The 19,746-nt window shown below is 37.2% G+C and overlaps 1 protein-coding gene across 1 annotated transcript; it reads left to right on the forward strand.

Annotated features, from left to right (window-relative positions):
- The first annotated feature begins 862 nt into the window (after positions 1-862).
- Positions 863-19,072, forward strand: LOC145783015 (uncharacterized). The gene is made up of 13 exons (XM_082594775.1): positions 863-1,028; positions 1,100-1,204; positions 1,542-1,650; positions 2,050-2,179; positions 4,676-4,853; positions 5,324-5,734; positions 10,240-10,438; positions 11,037-11,169; positions 11,740-11,875; positions 13,703-13,837; positions 14,540-14,656; positions 14,769-14,933; positions 18,195-19,072. The coding sequence occupies exons 1-13, from the start codon at positions 921-923 to the stop codon at positions 18,855-18,857; spliced, it is 2,589 nt and encodes an 862-aa protein (XP_082450901.1). The 5' UTR covers positions 863-920; the 3' UTR covers positions 18,858-19,072.
- The last annotated feature ends 674 nt before the right edge of the window (positions 19,073-19,746 follow it).

The raw sequence follows: 19,746 nt of genomic DNA on the forward strand, positions 1-19,746 counted from the left end.
ATTTAGTCAAATTTTGTTTGGTCAAAAATCCTTTTTTTTCAACATTAAAGTCATTTTTTTTGGGATTTTTAGGTCAATAAAAATTTGTCCCAATTATAACACTCATCCAGCGTGGTCTGACGTCTTTACACCTACCAAAAACATACAAAGGTGCAAACACTATTATAAGAGAAAAATTGGCCGAGTAACAGAAATAGATGATTTGCAAAAGTTTTTTTGTTTTTGTTCCCCAAAAGTTGCATACATTAAGAGGATGGAATAATAATCGAAGCCCCCTGAAGTGTAAAAGTTTTTTTTCTAAATGCTCATGAGCTTGAATATTTGGCAATTTTTTTTGCAGGTACGTAACGAAACTAAAATGCTTTTTTTGAAATGTAACAAAACAAAACCTTGACAAAATTTTCTTCTCAAAATGACAGAAAATATGTAACTTATACGGTAGTTCAAAATAATTTGAAACAGCTCCAATTGCAACAAGTTTATGCAAAAGTTTGCCTTAATATAAAAAAAACAACGTGTTTGTAGCACAGGTAGAAGTTTCGTCGATACTAGTTTAGAGTAACTTTTTATTACTCATATTTTTGAGTTCAATTCATTGTTCATACTAATTTAGAAAAAGAAAAAGTACAAACTTTTGTGAGGTTATTAAAGTCTTTTTCATCGTTTTAGGTAAATTCCCTTGAGGAGACTTTAGGTTGATGAAAAGTTGCCGCAGCAGGCCTGATGATTCGCATCTATTGTTCAGCTAAGATTAGGCTGCAGAAATTTATACATTCTTTGTTTTGTTTTATTAAAATCTGTTGATAAAAGTTTATAGTAGGCCCATTAAACGTTTTGTTAGAAATATGTAGCTGAGGAAAAACCTAAGACAGTGCTTTGCTGACTTGAAACTGGTGTTTGGGAATCTTGTTTTGGAAGTCATGGCCAGACCAACAGAAAGATATGGGATTATGCTTGAAAAATACAGAGACGTCGATGAAGACGAAATCTTATCAAATTTAACCCAAGAAGAATTACACCAGTTGGAGGTAAGGTCTCATAACCACATTTTATAAGACAGAGGTATAGACTATGAAATAATAAATAGATGTTTGTTTAGGGAGAAATTGACAGAGAAGTTTTGAATAAGATTCCAGAAGATGAAGTGGAAGAAGAGCAATATTCCTCACTCTCTGACTCTTCTTCCTCACAATCAGAAGATGAAGTAATACATCAACAACAACAAAAAAACATTTTTAAAATTATTCTGTGCGTTTATCACCTTACCTTACTCTAGTCAAAACTGATGTGCAAAAATTTAGAACTAAGTTTTCAATCCCAAGTATCACAGACATGTTGGCCAATATTTAATCTACGACAAGGCTCTATGTTGCATTTTTTAGTCACATGCATGATGGCAGCATTGTCCGATGTTTTTGTACTGTATTTGAAGAGCAAGATATCGTTTGATCCGTCTCGTTTTATTGGCCCAATTTCTTGTGTGATAACTTTCAAAACCATTGTTATGTTGAGGACATGCAACTTTTTTATTGAAATCACAGGTGGACGAGATAAAAGTTCGTCCGAACCTCAAACACACAAGACAAGCCAATAAGTCTTTAGAAAAGCAGCCCTCACTTGACCGACCACACGACCAAAAAAGACGTTCAAGTATTGTTTCAAGCTTTGCTTTATCAGCTTACAAGCTTCAGTGGACTTTCACGATTTAGGCCTACCGTAGCCTACATTAATTTGGCCTAGTTATAATTTTCTTCAATGTGTTGATATCTTGGAAGTTTTCTAATGAACTTGCTATTCTCGAGAAAAAATTGCTGTGAATGGTTTACCCCGTAATTGTTGCATGTAGGCCTGTTCAATAAATTACACTTGTGTGATCGGCATGAGAGGTAGGCTATAGGCTATAATATGTTCCATTAACCTCATTGGGTTACTGTGAAAGTTTCAGGCCAATGCAAAAGTAGGCTAGTAGGCAGAAACGACAAAAATGCTTTGAACAAAACGGCTTTTTATTGTGCAAAGTACACATACGAAAGTTATGTTTTCACTTAGGTAAGACCTCACACCAGTTTAAAGTACCACTCCTTCGAAAAACAAAATCGAGGGAAGGCTTGGGTCGTCAGAAAAGCGAGGAAGGGGAAATGAAAAAGGAATTGTTGCAAGCTGTGAAGCAAAGGACAAAGTAAATCAGTTTTAAAAATAAGTTTAAAATTATAATAGTGTGCCCAAATACTAAACGTGATCTTCTTTTCAAACAAACTCTTTATATGGTTCCAACGGCAAACAAGCTCTTGTACTGTCATTTGTTTCAATCATGGCTGGGTTTTTTTTTTCGTTGACTTTTCGGTCGTTTGTCCGAAATGACTTGGAAAAATTCGCTCAGTTTTTATTTATTTCGGTCATTTTTTTTGATGAAAATATTTCCTTTCAAGTAGCAGATAGAAACCAAATTTGCACTTCCTGACTAGCTACAACATTAAGTTTCGCTGAGAAACATTGTTTTTTTTGGACATTTGCTAAAAAATCGGTCAACGACTGATAAATGACCGAAAAAAAAACAGTGCTATGTCATAGCCAATATCACTCTCTCTTATTTGAAAAAAGCAGTTTATTAATAAGAGTTTATTTTCATTTTGAGGAACATTTTTTAATAGCTTTGTTGATTTTCTGTTTTATCTTCTACTTTTTAAAATCACAGGAGAGAAAAATATGTTTCGGTGTTTCACGGTACGGTAGGTTTCACGGTTTCACGGTACGGTTTCACGGTACCTACCGTGTTCAACCTAGAAAATTTATTCACTCATTGAGGTTTCAAATATTCTTTAAACTACAGCCATCAAATGTAACCCACTCTACAAATAATTCTACAATATAATAATACACATATGGTAGACATATAAAATAATATACATTTTTTTGATTCTATTTGAATAAGGACCTTCTGATGATCCTCCTGTTAGATGAAACAGGTTGCCAAGGGTTTAGAGCAGGGGTGGGCAAACTACGGCCCGCGGGCCGCATGCGGCCCGCGAGACCATTTTATGCGCCCGGCTGCACTTGCAGAAACTCTTACTCATCACTTATTGTTTTATTTAAACAGGTTACATGACAAAATATTATTCCCTTTACGAGTGTGTTTTTCTCTTCACTTACAGTGCGTAAACATACACATGTCAGTTTGAGTGCGTAAACACACATAAGCATTTAATGTGATTTTAGTACCAACATAGTTGATGAAGAGTGGAGGTTGGACTTTAGGTTTGCCATTGATATCATGGAAAAGTTGAACGAATTGAATGTAAAACTTCAGGGCAATGGTTTATTTGCACACGAGATCTACGTCCACGTTAAATCATTCCAAATGAAGCTGTCATTGTTCCTCAGACAAGCTGGTAACAACAGGTTTTGTCACTTTCCTTTGCTGCAAGAAACAAACATTTCTGGTAAATGTGAAGAAAGGCGTTCTTCCCGGCTATCAGCACAAGGCTGATTACTCACTAGCACAGCGAGCTGCAGTGACGCTTCGCTAACCAGAACGGTGTAGCTTCCACGCCAGCCATTGAGACCTCCAATTGGAGGTCTCAATGGCTGGCGTGGAAGCTACACCGTTCTGGTTAGCGAAGCGTCACTGCAGCTCGCTGTGCTAGTGAGTAATCAGCCTTGTGCTGATAGCCGGGAAGAACGCCTTTCTTCACATTGACCTACCCCTGGCACCTGCTGGTTTTGTTGGCTCTTTCTTTCCACAAAGATAAGAGTTAAACTGACTGGTAAAGCAGCGGTCGATTACTCAAGTGGCAAGAATACGGTGCGATACTGATGAGCCCAGCCTCATGGGCGAAACACGTGTCTATCGCTGTCTATTCGATGCTACAATCGGCTGCCAAAATAACTTAAATTTCTGGTAAACTTGCAGCAAAGTATAAAGTTCAGTTGAATACCTTGGCTACCGAATTCGGCAGAAGGTTCCAAGACTTAAAGAACCTGGATATGCAGTTTAATATGCTCAGCTCTCCATTCACTACAGAAGTTTATTCGGCTCCTGAGGATTTACAGCTGGAACTGCTGGACTTGCAAGCAAATAATGACTTGAAAGAGAAGTTTAAGTCAGATTTACTGCCTGACTTTTACAAGTCATTGTCTGACGATTTGTTTCCAACCTTAGAAAACTTTGCTGCTAAGTTTTTGACACTGTTTGGATCCACATACATATGCAAACAAGCATTTTCTTGTTTAAAAATAAACAAGTCGAAAAACAGGTCTTTGCTGACAGACACCAACTTGCATGGTGTTATGAGGATATCTACCAGCAAACTTGATCCCAATTTGCAGAAGATTGTGAAAAACTGTGAACAGTTGCACAAGTCTCATTAAATTTTGTGCAGATTGCATAGCTTTAAACGTAGGCCTAACTGAGTGTAAAATAAAAAAATTGTGTTTAATATGAATATGCGTTTATTTACACACCGGGTAAATTTTCCTACTTTGTAATGAGAGAGTACGGCCCCCCGGCTTCAACATTTTTTCAAATGTGGCCCTCAGTACAAAAAGTTTGCCCACCCCTGGTTTAGAGACTAATAACTATATTTGATTTAAAATAATATACAATATAATAATATCTACAATTCTACAATACAAATAATAGTTTTTAAACTGAAGTTACGAGCTCTGTTATTTTTAGGAGACGAACATGTAGAGCAAACAGCAATGGTATCTCACGTCGTTATAGCAGGAAAAACAGTTGTAATTTGATGAGAAAACGAAATTCAAAAGTTGCAAAAGAAGAAAGGAAAAACGTCCATGTTAACACAAATGTTATAACGCAAGAAATGTTATCACTACGGCCGAAACTGAAAAAGGTTAGTGATAGATGAACATATGATATTAATCTATCTAAACATAGCAAAATCGAAATTTAGGTATGACCCATTTCGGCCCACGATTATTTCAACTCAAGTTGGTTAATTTCATAGCTTATGTTGTATCTCGTTTGTTGTTTTTTTGTTTACTTATGTCGGTCTGTTCAAATTGGTAAAGAGTAAAGACTGAAATGAAAATTTTTGTGTGCTTTTCGTTATAAGTTACAAGCACGAATGGGGGGGAAGGAAGGTAGAAAAGAACTTTGTATCCTTTTGATTCATTGATTTTGGTTGTTGCTTTATCTAAACCTCTGGTTGTATATTACTTTGTCCAGTCAGAGAAGCAGTTTCCAATAGCACTACAACCATTGAGTTGCAAGAGCCTCTTAAGTTACACAGCTTGGCTTTACACGCAACCTATCTTGTGTAAAGAATTCGAAATATAATCTTTAAATTAGCCAATGCTTCAGGTGAAAACAAGAGAACCTGCCAAAGTGAACGACATGCTTCATGGAATATCACTCGGCCACATAACATCTGGAGCGAAAGAGTCACCGAAAAGCAAAAACGAATATCTTGTGCCGGGGGAGGAAGTAAAATCAACACAAAGTGATGCAGAAATAGAAGAAAACGTTACAGAAGAAGACAACGATCCTCCAGCTGATGAGGACGTTGCTAAAGCAAACGACAATGTCCATCGACGTTTGAACTCCAAGTATCTCGCTAATGAGCGTATCCACAATGAGGAGACCATGTCCTCCACAACTGCAGGGAGCACGAGTGCAGAGTCATATGATGTAGTTGGGGAATTATCAATCAATCCAAACAGCGTGGAAGACACCATCCTAAGAGTGTGGGAAAATGATGAACATCTTTCTGAGGTGAGCAAAAGTTAAATACTAAAACTTATAAACCTGAAGAAAGCAATGAAGGAAATTTGCTTCATTCGAGACTAATACAACAAAGCATGACGAATCCGTCTAGTTTTCTTTCGACTACTGTAGTGAACCAGTAGCGTTGACAGGGGGGGTCCAGGTTGACAGGGGGGTCCAGGAGGTACTTTTAGACCCGGTACTTTTAGACCCGGTACTTTTAGACCCGTAACATTTTTAAGGGGCCCGAGAACTTGAAAACACAAATTTGGGGTAGCGGTAACGCGCGCTACTTTAGCCCGAGTAGCGGATGCCCACCGCTGCTCGATTTGTAGATTTAAAAAAATCGACTTTTGTGGGAGAAGTGAAGTTTGTTTTAAAGTAATTTAAGGCTTCTTGTTGAAAGCATTTTGTTACTCAAAAGTGTCTTAATTTGAGATGCGATGATTTTATTGAGTACCGGCCCCTAATTATCCTCTCAACGGCCTTGGCAGTGACTACGAAGTTTGCCTACCCCGGGTTTGGTTGGAAGCGAAAGTGATTTATGTTTCATCCCGGTGGTTTTATCACCTCCATAGTTGCAAACAGGAAACGGTAACTGGGAAGTGAGAAAATTGGACCAAGAAAACCATCATCGTTTGAACATCCCGCACTTCAGTCATCATCCAACTATTCCCTACTCGATTGAATTACATTATACCGTCACTGTCATGCATTCTCATCGTCTAGCAATCTCAAGAGTAGGCTGCTGACGTCATATTGAAATTAACAGCTGCCACGGAACGAAGGACGATCACGTCATCAACAGAAGTGCTCAGTTTGCTTTTGTGCAGTTCACTATCGCAGCTTTGCTTGTTGATGGCAATGGGTTGACCTTGCGTGTACTTCAATCAATAAAGATTTTGCATCTTTAAATGAAAGAAGGCAGAGATTATCTTTTCCACTTTCAAACGTGACATTTTCGCAGGGGTGGCACTTTTAAATGAAGATTTGATGAGGGAATAGTATGGAAACCTCTTGGGCCGACATCACTTAATGTTTTTAAAGGTTACAATTACATACCATGATGAAGCCTTGGTAGAAAGTTCGCTTTGCTGAACCGTAGACAAACAAAACAAAGTAACTTTAACAGTTTTAGCATAATGTATTATACACACAAAAATATAACATAATTAAAATAAAATAAACTCCAACGTTTTCGACACGTTGGAGTTAGGACAGATCACATGAGGTGTAAAATACAAGCATGTGACAACAATTAGAACACACACAGAAGGAAAGACGAGCCTCAGGTAAATAATTGCCTGTTGAGAGACGGATTTTTACGTTTGATTCTGAGCTCTTCCATGATCTTGGTGTGGTATTCAGGTCTGCCTCGAAAGATGATCTGCCTCGAGAGATGATATGATCTGTTTCCCTCTGTGTTATTACAGTTATAATGTGTCGTTACAGTAATAGTACAAAGTCAGATTTCATACTTGTGATTCCTGATGAGGACACAAGTAGGCCTACGTGTCGAAAACGTTAGAGTTTATTTTATTATAATTATGGTTTAATTGTTTTGTGTGTAATGCATTATGTTAAACCCTGTAAAGTTACTTTGTTTTGTCTGTCTATGGTTCAACAAATACATAACAATTTAAAAATCAAATATAGTAACAACTATATTTGATTTAATTCGCTCTGCTTTGCCTTTTTGCTTAGCTTTGACCACTTTTTGTAGTATTAATAGTTTTCATTGTTTTTAACAATTTAAAAAGATATATGATTTTGCTAAATATTCAGCCTGTCTTCCCAGTGGGCATTGTCACAATTTGGGTATTGTCCAGGTGGGCATTGTCACAATTTGGGCATTGTCCAAGTGGGTATTGTCACAATTTGGGCATTGTCCAAGTGGGTATTGTCACAATTGCTTATAGTTTTCGACCACAAACAATTTGTTCACTGAGTTAGACCGCATTGCATTGACCTGGCCTATGACAGTCAGGGCCGGATTTACCAATAGGCTAGACAGGCTAAAGCCTAGGGCCTCAACGTCCAGGGGCCTCGAAATTCGGTTTCGAAGTTGTAATTCTTTTAAAAACTTGACGAGTTTAAACCCTACTTAAAGTATCTATATGGGTGGGGTTGTAACTCACAAAGTACCTATCAAGCTTTTCAGAGTAAAAATTCTATACACAATTGATTTGACAGACTTTCTAAGCGAAATTAGAGATAAGTTTGATCAGCAAGCAAAAGCAACCTTGCCGAATATTAACTACAGAGCTGTCACTAGGAGACAAAGAAATGCACCTGACGCTTTAAGTGAACTCTCTTCAAAGGAAAGGTTTGAAATAAATTCCTTTATCCCTATGCTCGACGCACTTGAAGCCAACTTAAGAAGAAGAGCTATTGTGTAGGCTACAGTGACATTGCAGAAATGTTTCTCTTTCTTGCTAATCTGAAAGCAACTAAGGTAGAAATTGTACGAGGCGTAGAACTTTTAAAGGAAGCGTATCAGCAAGGTGTTGACCCGAAACTTGCTGATGAACTTCTACATTTTCATTTGTACGTGAGACAAACACAAAACCAAGGGCTTGCCGGTACAGAAAAACAATTTATTTCCTTGTCTCATGGAGATCTTTATGAAATTATATGCAAGAAAAAAATTAACACTGCCTTTCCTAACGTGGAAGCAATATTAAGACTGTTTCTAAGCTTAATGGTCAGGTCACTAACCGATAGCTCAATTGGTTAGTGCGTCACTTCTGGAACGAAGTAGCTTCAAGATCAAGCGGCGCTGGTTCGACTCTCGGGGTGTGCGCTTGAGCAACGCACGTTAAGGACTTCTCTCCATTCAGCGGCACCTAGTGAATGGAATAATTTCCCGGCAACAAGACTTCAACAATCGGAAACTTCACTCTGTCAATCTCGGTGACCGGGCCTGCGTCAGTGATTCAAAGCCTCTACAAGTATGCGAAACTGCCAGGATTAAACTCTGCAAGAAGCTTTCCCAGTCCGACGATAAAGATTCAATCAATCCAACTGCTCAGGAGAGAGATCTTTCTCAAGGCTCAAAAGCATCAAAAATAAATTGAGATCGACAATGTCTCAAGAAAGGTTGTCCGCACTGAGCAATGAGCATTCTGTGCAATGAGAGTGACAAACTTAAACAGATAAGTTTTGATGAACATTTGCATGATTTTGCTTTGACCAAAGCAAGAAAAAAAAATTGGTAGCCTAGTGTTACTCTATTTGATGGCTGTAACTATTTCTTATGTCCTCGTAAATAAACTTTACAATTATTGTAACGGTTGTTTGATCAAAGAAATTAAAATTAAAAGCAAACTTGCCTAAACTAGATTTTTATTCTATTAATTAAAAATTTGCACCCATGAATGTGGAAAATGAAAAGAACGATGAGTTTAATGCACTCATATTTTTAACATTAAGCAATGACATGTGATGTTGATTAGAGAGAAATTCTGAGCTCAAAAATAGGGAGGGGCCTCACAAATGGAATAGCCTAGGGCCTCTCATGGTCTAAATCCGGCCTTGATGACAGTGTCACTTAAGCAATTCATGATAATATTAGTCACACTTCTTCCAATCATGCGCTTGGCAATTGTAGCTTACGGTGGATGTTTAAACTATCGTATGAAAATTCAAAGTCATCATGAAAAACAAAATGGCATGTCATGACTTACAGTGGGCTTGCTACAAATTTACATGCTCAGAAGTCGAAAAAAGGAAATGTTTCATGCTACAGTATGGCAGACGATTCAAAATAAAACGAAACTGCATTCCTTTCAAGAAAGTAGGCTAGTGTTTATTGGCTTCCAAAATAATTTTTTTAGATTTTTAGAAAGAAACAAAATAACCTACGTTAGGTTAGTTGAAATATTAGTTATAGTACTTGACTTTGTAGCATCAGTCTGCTCCAGCAAGCTTTAGTTTTAATTTGCTTGTTTTTATACTTTTTTTAATCCAATGATGGTTTAGGAAAAGTGTTCTCGAGTAGGAACCCCTGCTTTGTCTATGCAACTTAGCGACAAACACAAATTTTTGAACCACAGAACCGAAAACAAAATGGGTATTTTTTTTAAAAAATGTGCCCAATGGCCAACCGTATCATATTTGTCGCCTGATAGTTGGAGTTTGCAACATAACATAACGAGTTTTTTTTTATAATGTGTGTTATCATGGTGCTATCTACAAATAAGAGGTGACACAAAAGAAAAGCCCATAGAAAATCGTAGGCTATTTACGTGTAATGCTCGAAAATTCTTCTCGACCAGCTAAGAATTGTTATAAGCTACATTTAACTGGGTTTAGCTACTCGAGCAAAAAAAAGTAAATATTTTTATTTTTGAGTTTCTTTTTTTACTGTGCATTTGCTCTCACTTTTGGTCATTCAAAATGTTTGTTTCTAAATTTTGTTTTCCTGCTGTAGTGCAAACATTAATTTGTGATTTCAAAACAACCTTCGTTGGTGTCAGCATTAGCCTACCAGACGAATTATTTTGTATTATCAGGTTAATTTGAATAACATTCAAAACGTTAACATGGAAGTCTTCGAGGAGTTAGCCTCCGCTATGGAATGCAACACTCATGTCAAGCACCTTTGCCTAGCCAACGTTGGCCTGACTGACAAACCTGTCCGGTCTCTCGCTCGCATGCTCAAGAAAAACTCATCACTTGAGAAATTAAACGTGGAATCTAACTTTATAACTGGTTTGTATGACTGTAAATTTTTGCTTTCTTTAGCATATTTGTTTCTAAAGTTCAAGTATGGAGACTTTAAAGATAAATGAATAAAAGATTATTTGTATTTAAAAAATATCTACTTTCTCAAAAAGAAAGAGAAATAGAGGCCTTATGACTTACTTATTGAACTTATCAAACAAAAATGAAAAGAAAAGAAAAGAGGCTATAGTAACGACACAGGAGACAGTCAACCGCTTCAAGTGGACAGTTTGCCGTGTTGGTTCACAGTAACAGGATGGTTTTATTATACCTTATGAACAGTAAAACATTTTTTTTAGTAATAATGTTAGTATGTCGTTTTTTTTCTGGAATGTTTCATCGGCAGAATTGACTTTATGCAGCTTTCAATGTCGGATATAATCTGCAATCTGGGATCAAAGCGTAAACTTTAAGTCTTGCTGATAGTGTTAATTTTTTATAGTGAATGTTTGTTAAGACAAGATCGTATCTAATCCCAAACAGCAACGTATGTACCTCTTTGCGAGGTATTTACCACAAGTTTTTGTGATCATTTCATATCCTTCTCCTGATCGTGTTCTTTTATTGAAATATCCGTTTACTACAGGTGATGCTGCTCTCCGTTTGGTGGCGGCATTGAGGCGAAACAATACTCTGACTGAACTAAGAATTGACAACCAGCGACATATTTTCGGAGCAAAAGTTGAACAGGAATTTTCGAAAATTCTCAAAGACAATAAGTAAGATACAGAAGAACTAAAATGTGTGAATTGGAAATCAATTTATATACTTACTTTGTCTTTTTGATTTGAAAGAGTGGTTGAAACTTTATCATTTGAACAGAAGTCTAAGCGAAATGCAAAATCGCATTTATGCTGCAGGATATCCTAAGCTTAGCACACCTCAGGCTTCATTGAATGATGACAATCTTTTGAGCTTTCATAAGCTAATTAAATTCTTGTCCGACATAGCTGCTGTTCCATGGTTGAGCTCAAAAGTGTTTATTAATCTCCAAATATGTAACTTGTAACTTACGGGCTGCTGCTTAATCACCGAACAAGCGTAGGCTACCGTACTTGAATCACAGTAATAAGCTGTTTTGTTACCAAAAAGTAAAACTAAATGGCTTTGATTGAAAGGATGCAAAGATAATGCACAGACGTGCAACAAATTTTGGTTACTATATTTAGGATTTAAGAGCCAGTTTTGGCCTGCTCTGACTGATATCAAACTCTAGATTCACAAACGTTATTAAAACAACTATTTTCTTGGTCTTGCAATTCGTTCAAGGAGAGTTTTATATTTTGCAGAACTCTCCTTCGGTTTGGTTACCAATTTGCCAACCCTGGACCCCGCATGGCTGCCAATAACACATTGACCAGGAATATGGATGATTTGAGAAAAAAGAGAGTATGCGAGCAAAGGAAGCGGCTGCAAGCTGGCCACGTAAGTTGCCTGCTCTTTGATCGATTGTCTTCAGTAATTGTCATCAATTGTGCGGTTTTAGTGCAACCTGCAGAAGACACAACCTGTAGAAGTTAGGTGTAAATACACCGAGATAAAACTAACCAATTTAAAAGAAATTTTGTTTTGATAAAAATTATGTTTTCAAAATATGTCTTTTCGGAAAATTAACTTTATGGTAGATTCAGTTTTATTCAAATAAATAATCTTTGAAACGTTGTCATTTTGTTAAGAGGAAAAGAGAAATTTCTGAAAATCAATCGTTGTTTATTTTACTTTAAAGTTTAGTGTCGCATCTTTTCAACCTTTCAATATTTATGTTGCTTGTCTGCCTTCTTCAACTACTCTTCTATGTATAAGTTGAACTAGGGACAGTAGATTACGGGACGCGCAACTCCGTTGTTCCGCCAACATTAGAAGGGTCAATTGCCAATTTGACATTTTTTTTACGCTTTGTTGCTGGCTTGCTTTCAACTAAAAACCTTAAATTACTGTAAAACCCACTTCACTCTTTTTATATAACCCATAAAAAGTACATTATTTTGTAAACTACAAAAAACGTAACCCTTCTAGTGTTGCGGATAAGCGAAAAGCGGATGTAGTTACGCATCCCTGCAACCTACTGTCCCTAGTTGAACACATGAACAGTTGTTACTCTTGGGAATTTCTTGTGTTGTTTAAACAATGTGCAGGAAATAAATTCATTATTTTAAGTTTGGATAATGCTATAATTTATAAATATAGGATACTAGGATGATCACGTTTAAATATGACGCACCAACGCAGACTCTTCATAGGTTGTGATTGCACAAAACGTACAACTTACGCAATTGTTCAGCGTCAACTTACGCAATTTTTCAACGTCAGTTTTGTTGTGATGATTTATTGAACAATGACAAAAGTAGCCTATCGATGTCATCAGCGTAATAGGTCAAATATTACATAACTTTGACATTTCAACAAAGCTGTTTGATCTATCTAACTGTTTGAGGTATCTAATGTCTTGCGTCACAAGTCTCCATAGGCATGCACCACAAATATATTTCGTAATTTATGGCCTACATTTACGCATGTTTAGCTCAGCAAAAAAATTCAATGTATGAAGAAGTTTTAAAGATACAAATGCAACTAATTTGTGATCTACTGTATAATGAAAACAAATGCCATTAGAGATCACATTTGAAATTGTCAGTCGTGTTTCAATACTAAAACTATTCATTCCAAAATCGTTCGTAAGTGTTTGTCCGAGTCCGACGCCCAAATTCATGAAGCATTAGGTTACTGTTATTCTCAAAGCTTCTAACCCGGGGCTCAACGGGCAGATGTTTGCCGCGAGCCTTGTATTCGTCAACACTTTTTAGATCAAATGTCGTGTTATCATCTGACCTGATGCGTTTTCTCTAATTGGCATTTCTTTTCTGATTAACGCAAATTAGTTTTTTCTGTTTTCTTTAAAGCCTAATCCTTTTTACTACGTCACCTTCACTCAACCACTTCGTATTTAAGCAATGTAAAGCAGTTTTCTTAAATATTTGAACAGTTTTTCTTGGCAAAACTGTATATTCTCCAGCATGTCATAACTTACGTTAATCTGTTTTTTAGCTTAACAAGAGTAGACATATCGCCGAAAACGTTTGCAACTTTTTTTTTGCTTTTATCAAGTTAAACGCCGTGTTGCTGTTTGGTTTCGTTTGCTTTTGTTGTTAGTTTTAAAATATCTTTCTATTTTACTGCCGATTGCTTATCATTCATTCAAAAAGTTTCAGTTTTATATTTTTACTTAAACGTAAAAGTAAAATGTCTTTACAGGCAAATCGTCCGGCCCTGCGCAGACAAGGAAGCAGTGAATGGTACAGGAAGCAAAAAGCCGACAGACTCCAACATTTGAAAGATCAAGGAATTTCTTTGAATTTACAAGGAGTGGTTCAAGATGAAAGCGTCCAGGTAAAAAAGTGTCTAAAAATAAACACTTTTTATGACAGGCTTCTTAAGACAGTTTCCGTTCGTTGATGGCCCAAGACAAAATCAAGTAGAACTTTTTGAAACAAATATCTATAAATATAGTAAATCTAATATAGTTATTACTATCTGAAGCCTTTACAAATTGTTTCACCTAACGGATCATCAGAAGGTCTTATTCAAATAGAATTTGTAGAATCTATTCAAATAGATTCTATTTGAATAAGACCTTCTGATGATCCGTTAGGTGAAACAATTTGTAAAGGCTTCATAATAACTATATTTGATTTAATTCGCTCTGCTTTGCCTTTTTGCTTGGCATTGAGCACTTTTTGTAGTATTAATAGTTTTCATTGTTATAAATATAGTAAATGCATCTTTTAGTTGAGATGCTACAGATGCTAAGAAAACTATACTAGAATAGAAATTTAAATAAAAAAACAAATATGACAGATTTTCACGGTCTTGGAATAACACCATTAAACACTAACAAAGGCTAAATATATAACTGCAAGTGAATAGTTTCACTGCAGACAAATTTGGCATTTTATTGCCCCAGACGCTTGACGAGAATAGACCTAATGCTAATGATGATGTCATAGTATTTACCTGTACTCGATCTTAAGTTAAAAGCAATTAATGTAAATAAAACTATTGAAATGATTTCAAACATTACATTACTTGCAGAAAGTGCTTACTGAAATGGAGCCTGCTCAATACGCTATGCTTGAACAATGGTTCATCAACCGGTTGCTGGGGCAACCAGGGCAGGATGAAGCCGATAAGTTACAAGATGCAAGAAAGGTGCAGTATTTTTCAGAGATACTTATAAAATTTTAAACGTAGCTTAACAGACAAGGGGTCTGTCAAGCCCATGAACCAGCGAAATATCGTTTAATTTATTGAATTTTTTTAGAAACAACCAATAAAATCATCTGGTCGAAAATCTCAGCAAACAACAGAAGAAAAAAATTCCTTGAAACCAACGTTTCAAAAGTCGACAACACCAGCCCGACAACCGAGCCCAAGAGATAAGCTGTTGGAATCTATTAGAAGTCAATCCACTCCTACTTTGAAAAGAGTAAGTACGGCAACATTGTTGGTTAAAATATGATAATAAAAATAAAATATAAGATGATTATTGTAAAGCAAAAGACAAAGGGCTGGTACGCTGTGAACTCTGCAGCCACTGGTAAGCCAATAGACAGATTTCAAGTACGGTAGGCTTAGTTGGTTTTGAATATTCATCCTCGGACTGAGAAAGGCTCTGATATATTATTAACTTATTCGTGGCAGTTTCGCATACTTGTAGTTGTAGCAGCATTGAACCTCTGACGCAGGCCCGGTCACCGAGCTTAACAAGTGAATTTTCCGATAGTTGAAATGTTGGTGCTAGAAAATTATTCCATCCACTAGGCACCACTGAATAGAGAACTATTCTAAAAATGTGTTGCTTAAGCGAATCATTCTAGAGTCGCTTGATCTTGAAGTTTCTTTGTGCACCAAGTCGTGTGCTTAACTGCTTAACCAACTGAGTTATCGTGGCTATTTTCATTCAATATTATCTCTGCTTTGCCGAGTGATGAGAGTCCTGGCGAAAGGTGCTGGTTCGCAACCGCGAGCACGCGGCTCTGTCTTTGACAGAATACTCATAATGATATGCCTGAAAGTGGACACGAAGATTGGCTTTTTCGCCTTTAAGTAATGGAGGTTCGACCTAATAGGTTGCAAGGCTGCAGCCTACCCTCGTGAAATTGGTGAATATAAATGTAAAACATATTTGCAGCCTATCCATTAAAACCACAAACCGACACTGCATTCAGGTTCACTTAATTTAAAAGTTCCACTACCACACATGTGCCTAAATATTTATGTTTGATTCGGGCGTTGGTGTTCGATACTCAAATATTATAGCAGGCTAAAAAACTTTGTATATTTTATAGCAGTGCAAAAACGTCTTGAATAAGTTGAAGCAATCAGCTCTGTTTTGCAATGTTTGCTCATGCAGGGGCGTGTCGAAAACATTTAAACTAAATTTATTCAAGAGCTTGCGTTCGCAAGAGTGTCAAAAAATCATTGCTGATTTTACTTCGTGAAAATTGGCATAAACATAAGCTATGTTGAACAAAGGAAGGGAATAATTTGTACATGTCGATATAAAAACTAATCTACTCAAATTTATAAAAATAAACTGCTCCTACACCAGGGCCTCCGAGAGAAGTCAGCACTGGTCGAGAAACAATACGAAAAATGGGCCCCATAATATTTTTTAGCAAATAAGTTATACAACCAATTTGCATCTTGCGTTGCATGTTCGTGTTAAGCTGAAATTAGCCTACTTTCCTCACCATGAAAAGAACTTCGTTCAATGTAAGAAACTTGTGTGTTCACTGATCACTGGATCATCACTGATCACTGGATTACACTTGCAGCAAAAATGCCATTGAGGCAAACTATTTTGTCTAGAAAGCTTTGTAAACACACAATAGGCCTATAGCCTACAGGCAACGAAAATAGTTCAACCAAGCATTTAATTCAGGAGTGTCCAAACTTTTTCCCACGCGAGCCAGATTTGATAATAAATGTTCGCGGGCCAACAGCCACAATAATTTTTCTGAAAACTGCAAGTTGAATTCATATGATATTTGTGTGTCTGCAGGTCAAAAATAACACATTGTACATTAACAGGCGCGGGCCATACAAACACGTCTCGTGGGCCGGAGTTGGCCCGCGAGCCGGATTTTGGACATCTCTGATTTAATTCAACCCTTTTTGCAATGCAAAGTTAAGGATCACAGCATCAAATGATAAAATTTTGCGACGTCTGATTTGATGCACAACATGTATAGTTAGGCTTTTCAATCGGTTTTGAGTCATAGGCCTACTGGAGCGCAAACAATTCTTTACAAACTTCAGTAATTGCTAAAACCACGTTCTCAAAGCGCAACCGTTGGAGGTAGCTAGCGGAACACAAAAAAAATCACACAAAATTATTTGAAAAAAACTTTCGAAAGTTGCAATCAATGATTCCTTGTGTAGAGATTATGGGGTGGTTCGTTCTGGTTTGAAAAATGTCATTATTGTAGCCTACAAATGGTTTATTTGTTTGTTTTTGTTTGTTTGTTTATCTTTATCCTGCATTGCGGGAAAGCGGACTTGAGCGCTATGCATCGGTGTACGCCTTCCGACGTACACCTGACCCACGCTGCAGCCGACTGCAATGTCTGTTTCCGGTTGTCTACTATACTTATGACTTAAATTTGGTACTACCCATTACTCGAAATCGATCACTGGGTAGAGGCAATTATCGTAAAGTTTCTTGCCTAGAGAAACAACAGCAAGTGCGGGTGGCTGGAGTCGAACATGCAGGCTCTCGACTGTGAGCCCAACGCGCTAACCACTCAGCCATTGCTGCCGATTGCTGTTTAAATTTGTCCCACATGCCCGCAACTGCGCAACAGACTTACGATGAAATTTTCATGGAACTTCAAACTCATCGACGATATGTTTGAGTTTGTTGATACATTTGTCAATTCCAACAACTACCGAATCCTTTGCAATGTACGGTAGAATACATTTCCTTCGAATGATTCAGCTAGTTAAGTGGAGTTATAAAAGCGTTCTGTCCTCAGGAAAAGAAAATCATTTTCTTTTAAATTTATAATTGCCACTGCAACTTTAGCTTGCGAGTAGTAGCCTACTCTTCTCAGCTTTCTCTTACTTAGATTACATCTTCCATTAATTTCATTAATTTCATCAGTGAATCTTGTTTAGGACGGTAATCCACATATTATTATTATTTATTTGCATCAGGCAAATTTGAAGTTAAGGTTCAGTTGTCAAGCAAAAATAGTTCCCGCTTACTCGCTTAGCTAAAACAGCACCAGTTTTCAAGTTGAAACTATCAATACAATCGAAACCGTTCAGTGATACAGAAATCATTTCAGCTTCAGATTTTACGTCTTGAAGCTGTTCAACATCGCCTACCTTAACACGAAAATGATTTGTTCTTGATGAGAAGCATCGAGAGTGACATTTACAATGATTGAGAAATACTTGGAACTACGCACTTCATTTAAGAATTTGTTGATCATTTAGTTGATACATTTTTACTTTAGTACTAAAAATGGGCCTCCTTCAAAAGTGCAACAACAAAAAACTCCTCGTTTTTCCTTTACAATGTTTTGCTAGGGGGGAAACTGGCCCGACTTCCCCCCCCCCTCTCGGAGCCACTGCCTACACTGCTTCACTGATGAAATGTTTCAATATTGACGTCAGAGATTTTGTTGCAGTGGTTCTCGTACATATTTGAAAATTAACCCGCTCTTGCACTTAATTGCAGCGACCACAAAACATCCGTCATCACACTCCACCAACATACTCGGATGTTGAAAGTAGTCTGCCAGACATTTTCATCCAGAAGGCAAAAGAACGTTCTCCTCCACCTCTTCCTGACCCGAGTGTGCAGGATCATTCTTCATCTCATTCTAAACTTGACAAATCTCTGGATGTGACTTCTATTGAAAGCGATGATATGATGTCATGGCGTGATGGCGACAAGTACGACAGCGACGAGTATGAAGTTGTTGAAATTGAACTTACGGAGAGTGATGCAAGTGATTCTGAAAGCGAACACGTTAGTGAGCGTGCTGATGACATCACAAAAAAAAACGAAAGTAAAAATCACCTTTACAAGCGACCTGGCAAAAAGCTGGAAAACGATGCGCATAATGACTCCGGGCGACTAGAAACAAGTCAAGTTTACGCCTCAGATGACGCTTTGAAAGCGCTTGATCAGCTTCGAATACTTGAAAAATCTAAACACAACTCTGCACCGACGGATCAGAGCAGTCCAAGAATTCCAAGAAGTAAAATATTGGATGCATCTCCAACTTCTTCATCGTCCTCAATTTCTTCAACTTACAGTCCAACTACTCCTCGGCCGGTGAAGGATGACGATTCGTGGATATCACGGAAACCTTATTATAAGCTAGGAGCAAAGTGACCAGAATGTTATTTTCAACGATATTGTTTTGTATGGAAGATTCAAGAGCTTTTTATAGTAGGCTATGTTGGTTTAGTCTTAACGTTACCGTACTTGAAAATTGAATTTTTGTTCCATAAAAGTTTGTTCAAACTTATATAATTAATCAAAGAATCTACTGTATATATTGTATTTTTTGAATAGAAAGTATGAGCACGCCGCTGTGTCTTGCCAGATATTATCATGATATGCGTGAAAGTGAACATGAAAACAGGATTTCTTTCCTTCCCATGCAGCCTGCTGAATTCAATCACATGACCGAAGCCTGTATGCGAATAAAAAAAAGTATAGGCCTGTCATTGGATTTGCCCTAATCTTGATTGTTTAGCGCAGAGATCATCAAACGGGTAGCCACTTTAACAAGTCGAAATTCTGCCACTGCAAATGACTACAATGCAACCGCCAACCAATCAGAACATGTTATAAGAGGCTACCGTCCAATTGTGACCCTTCTAGCACTCATCCAGAGAGTTAATGCTTGTTTTGAACTTTATTTGGTAATTACAGAAGAAAAAGAGCTATAGCAGTGGTGGAAATCGAACCCGCGTCAATGAAATGACTACTTTCTAGCCTTAACCCTAACCCCTAAGCCAACCAGCTGACAAAAAATCCATCACTTAATTTGCTTTGCATCATCTTCTTTTCGCCATTTTTTACGTCACTTAAACCGTAGCTTATGATTGGTTAGACGGTTTCATTCTAGTCATTTTCAGTGGCAGAATTTCGACTTGTTAAAGTGGCTACCTACAGTAATTCAACAGAGTGAGTGTGATTTAGTCAGTTCCATCCTATGCAACTGACCCATTCGCTCCTTGCAGGCGAATATGTTGGGGAGAAAACTCATTATTTT

Source organism: Aplidium turbinatum, chromosome 14 (genome assembly GCF_918807975.1).
Source record: "Aplidium turbinatum chromosome 14, kaAplTurb1.1, whole genome shotgun sequence".
Taxonomy (NCBI): Eukaryota; Metazoa; Chordata; class Ascidiacea; order Aplousobranchia; family Polyclinidae; genus Aplidium; species Aplidium turbinatum.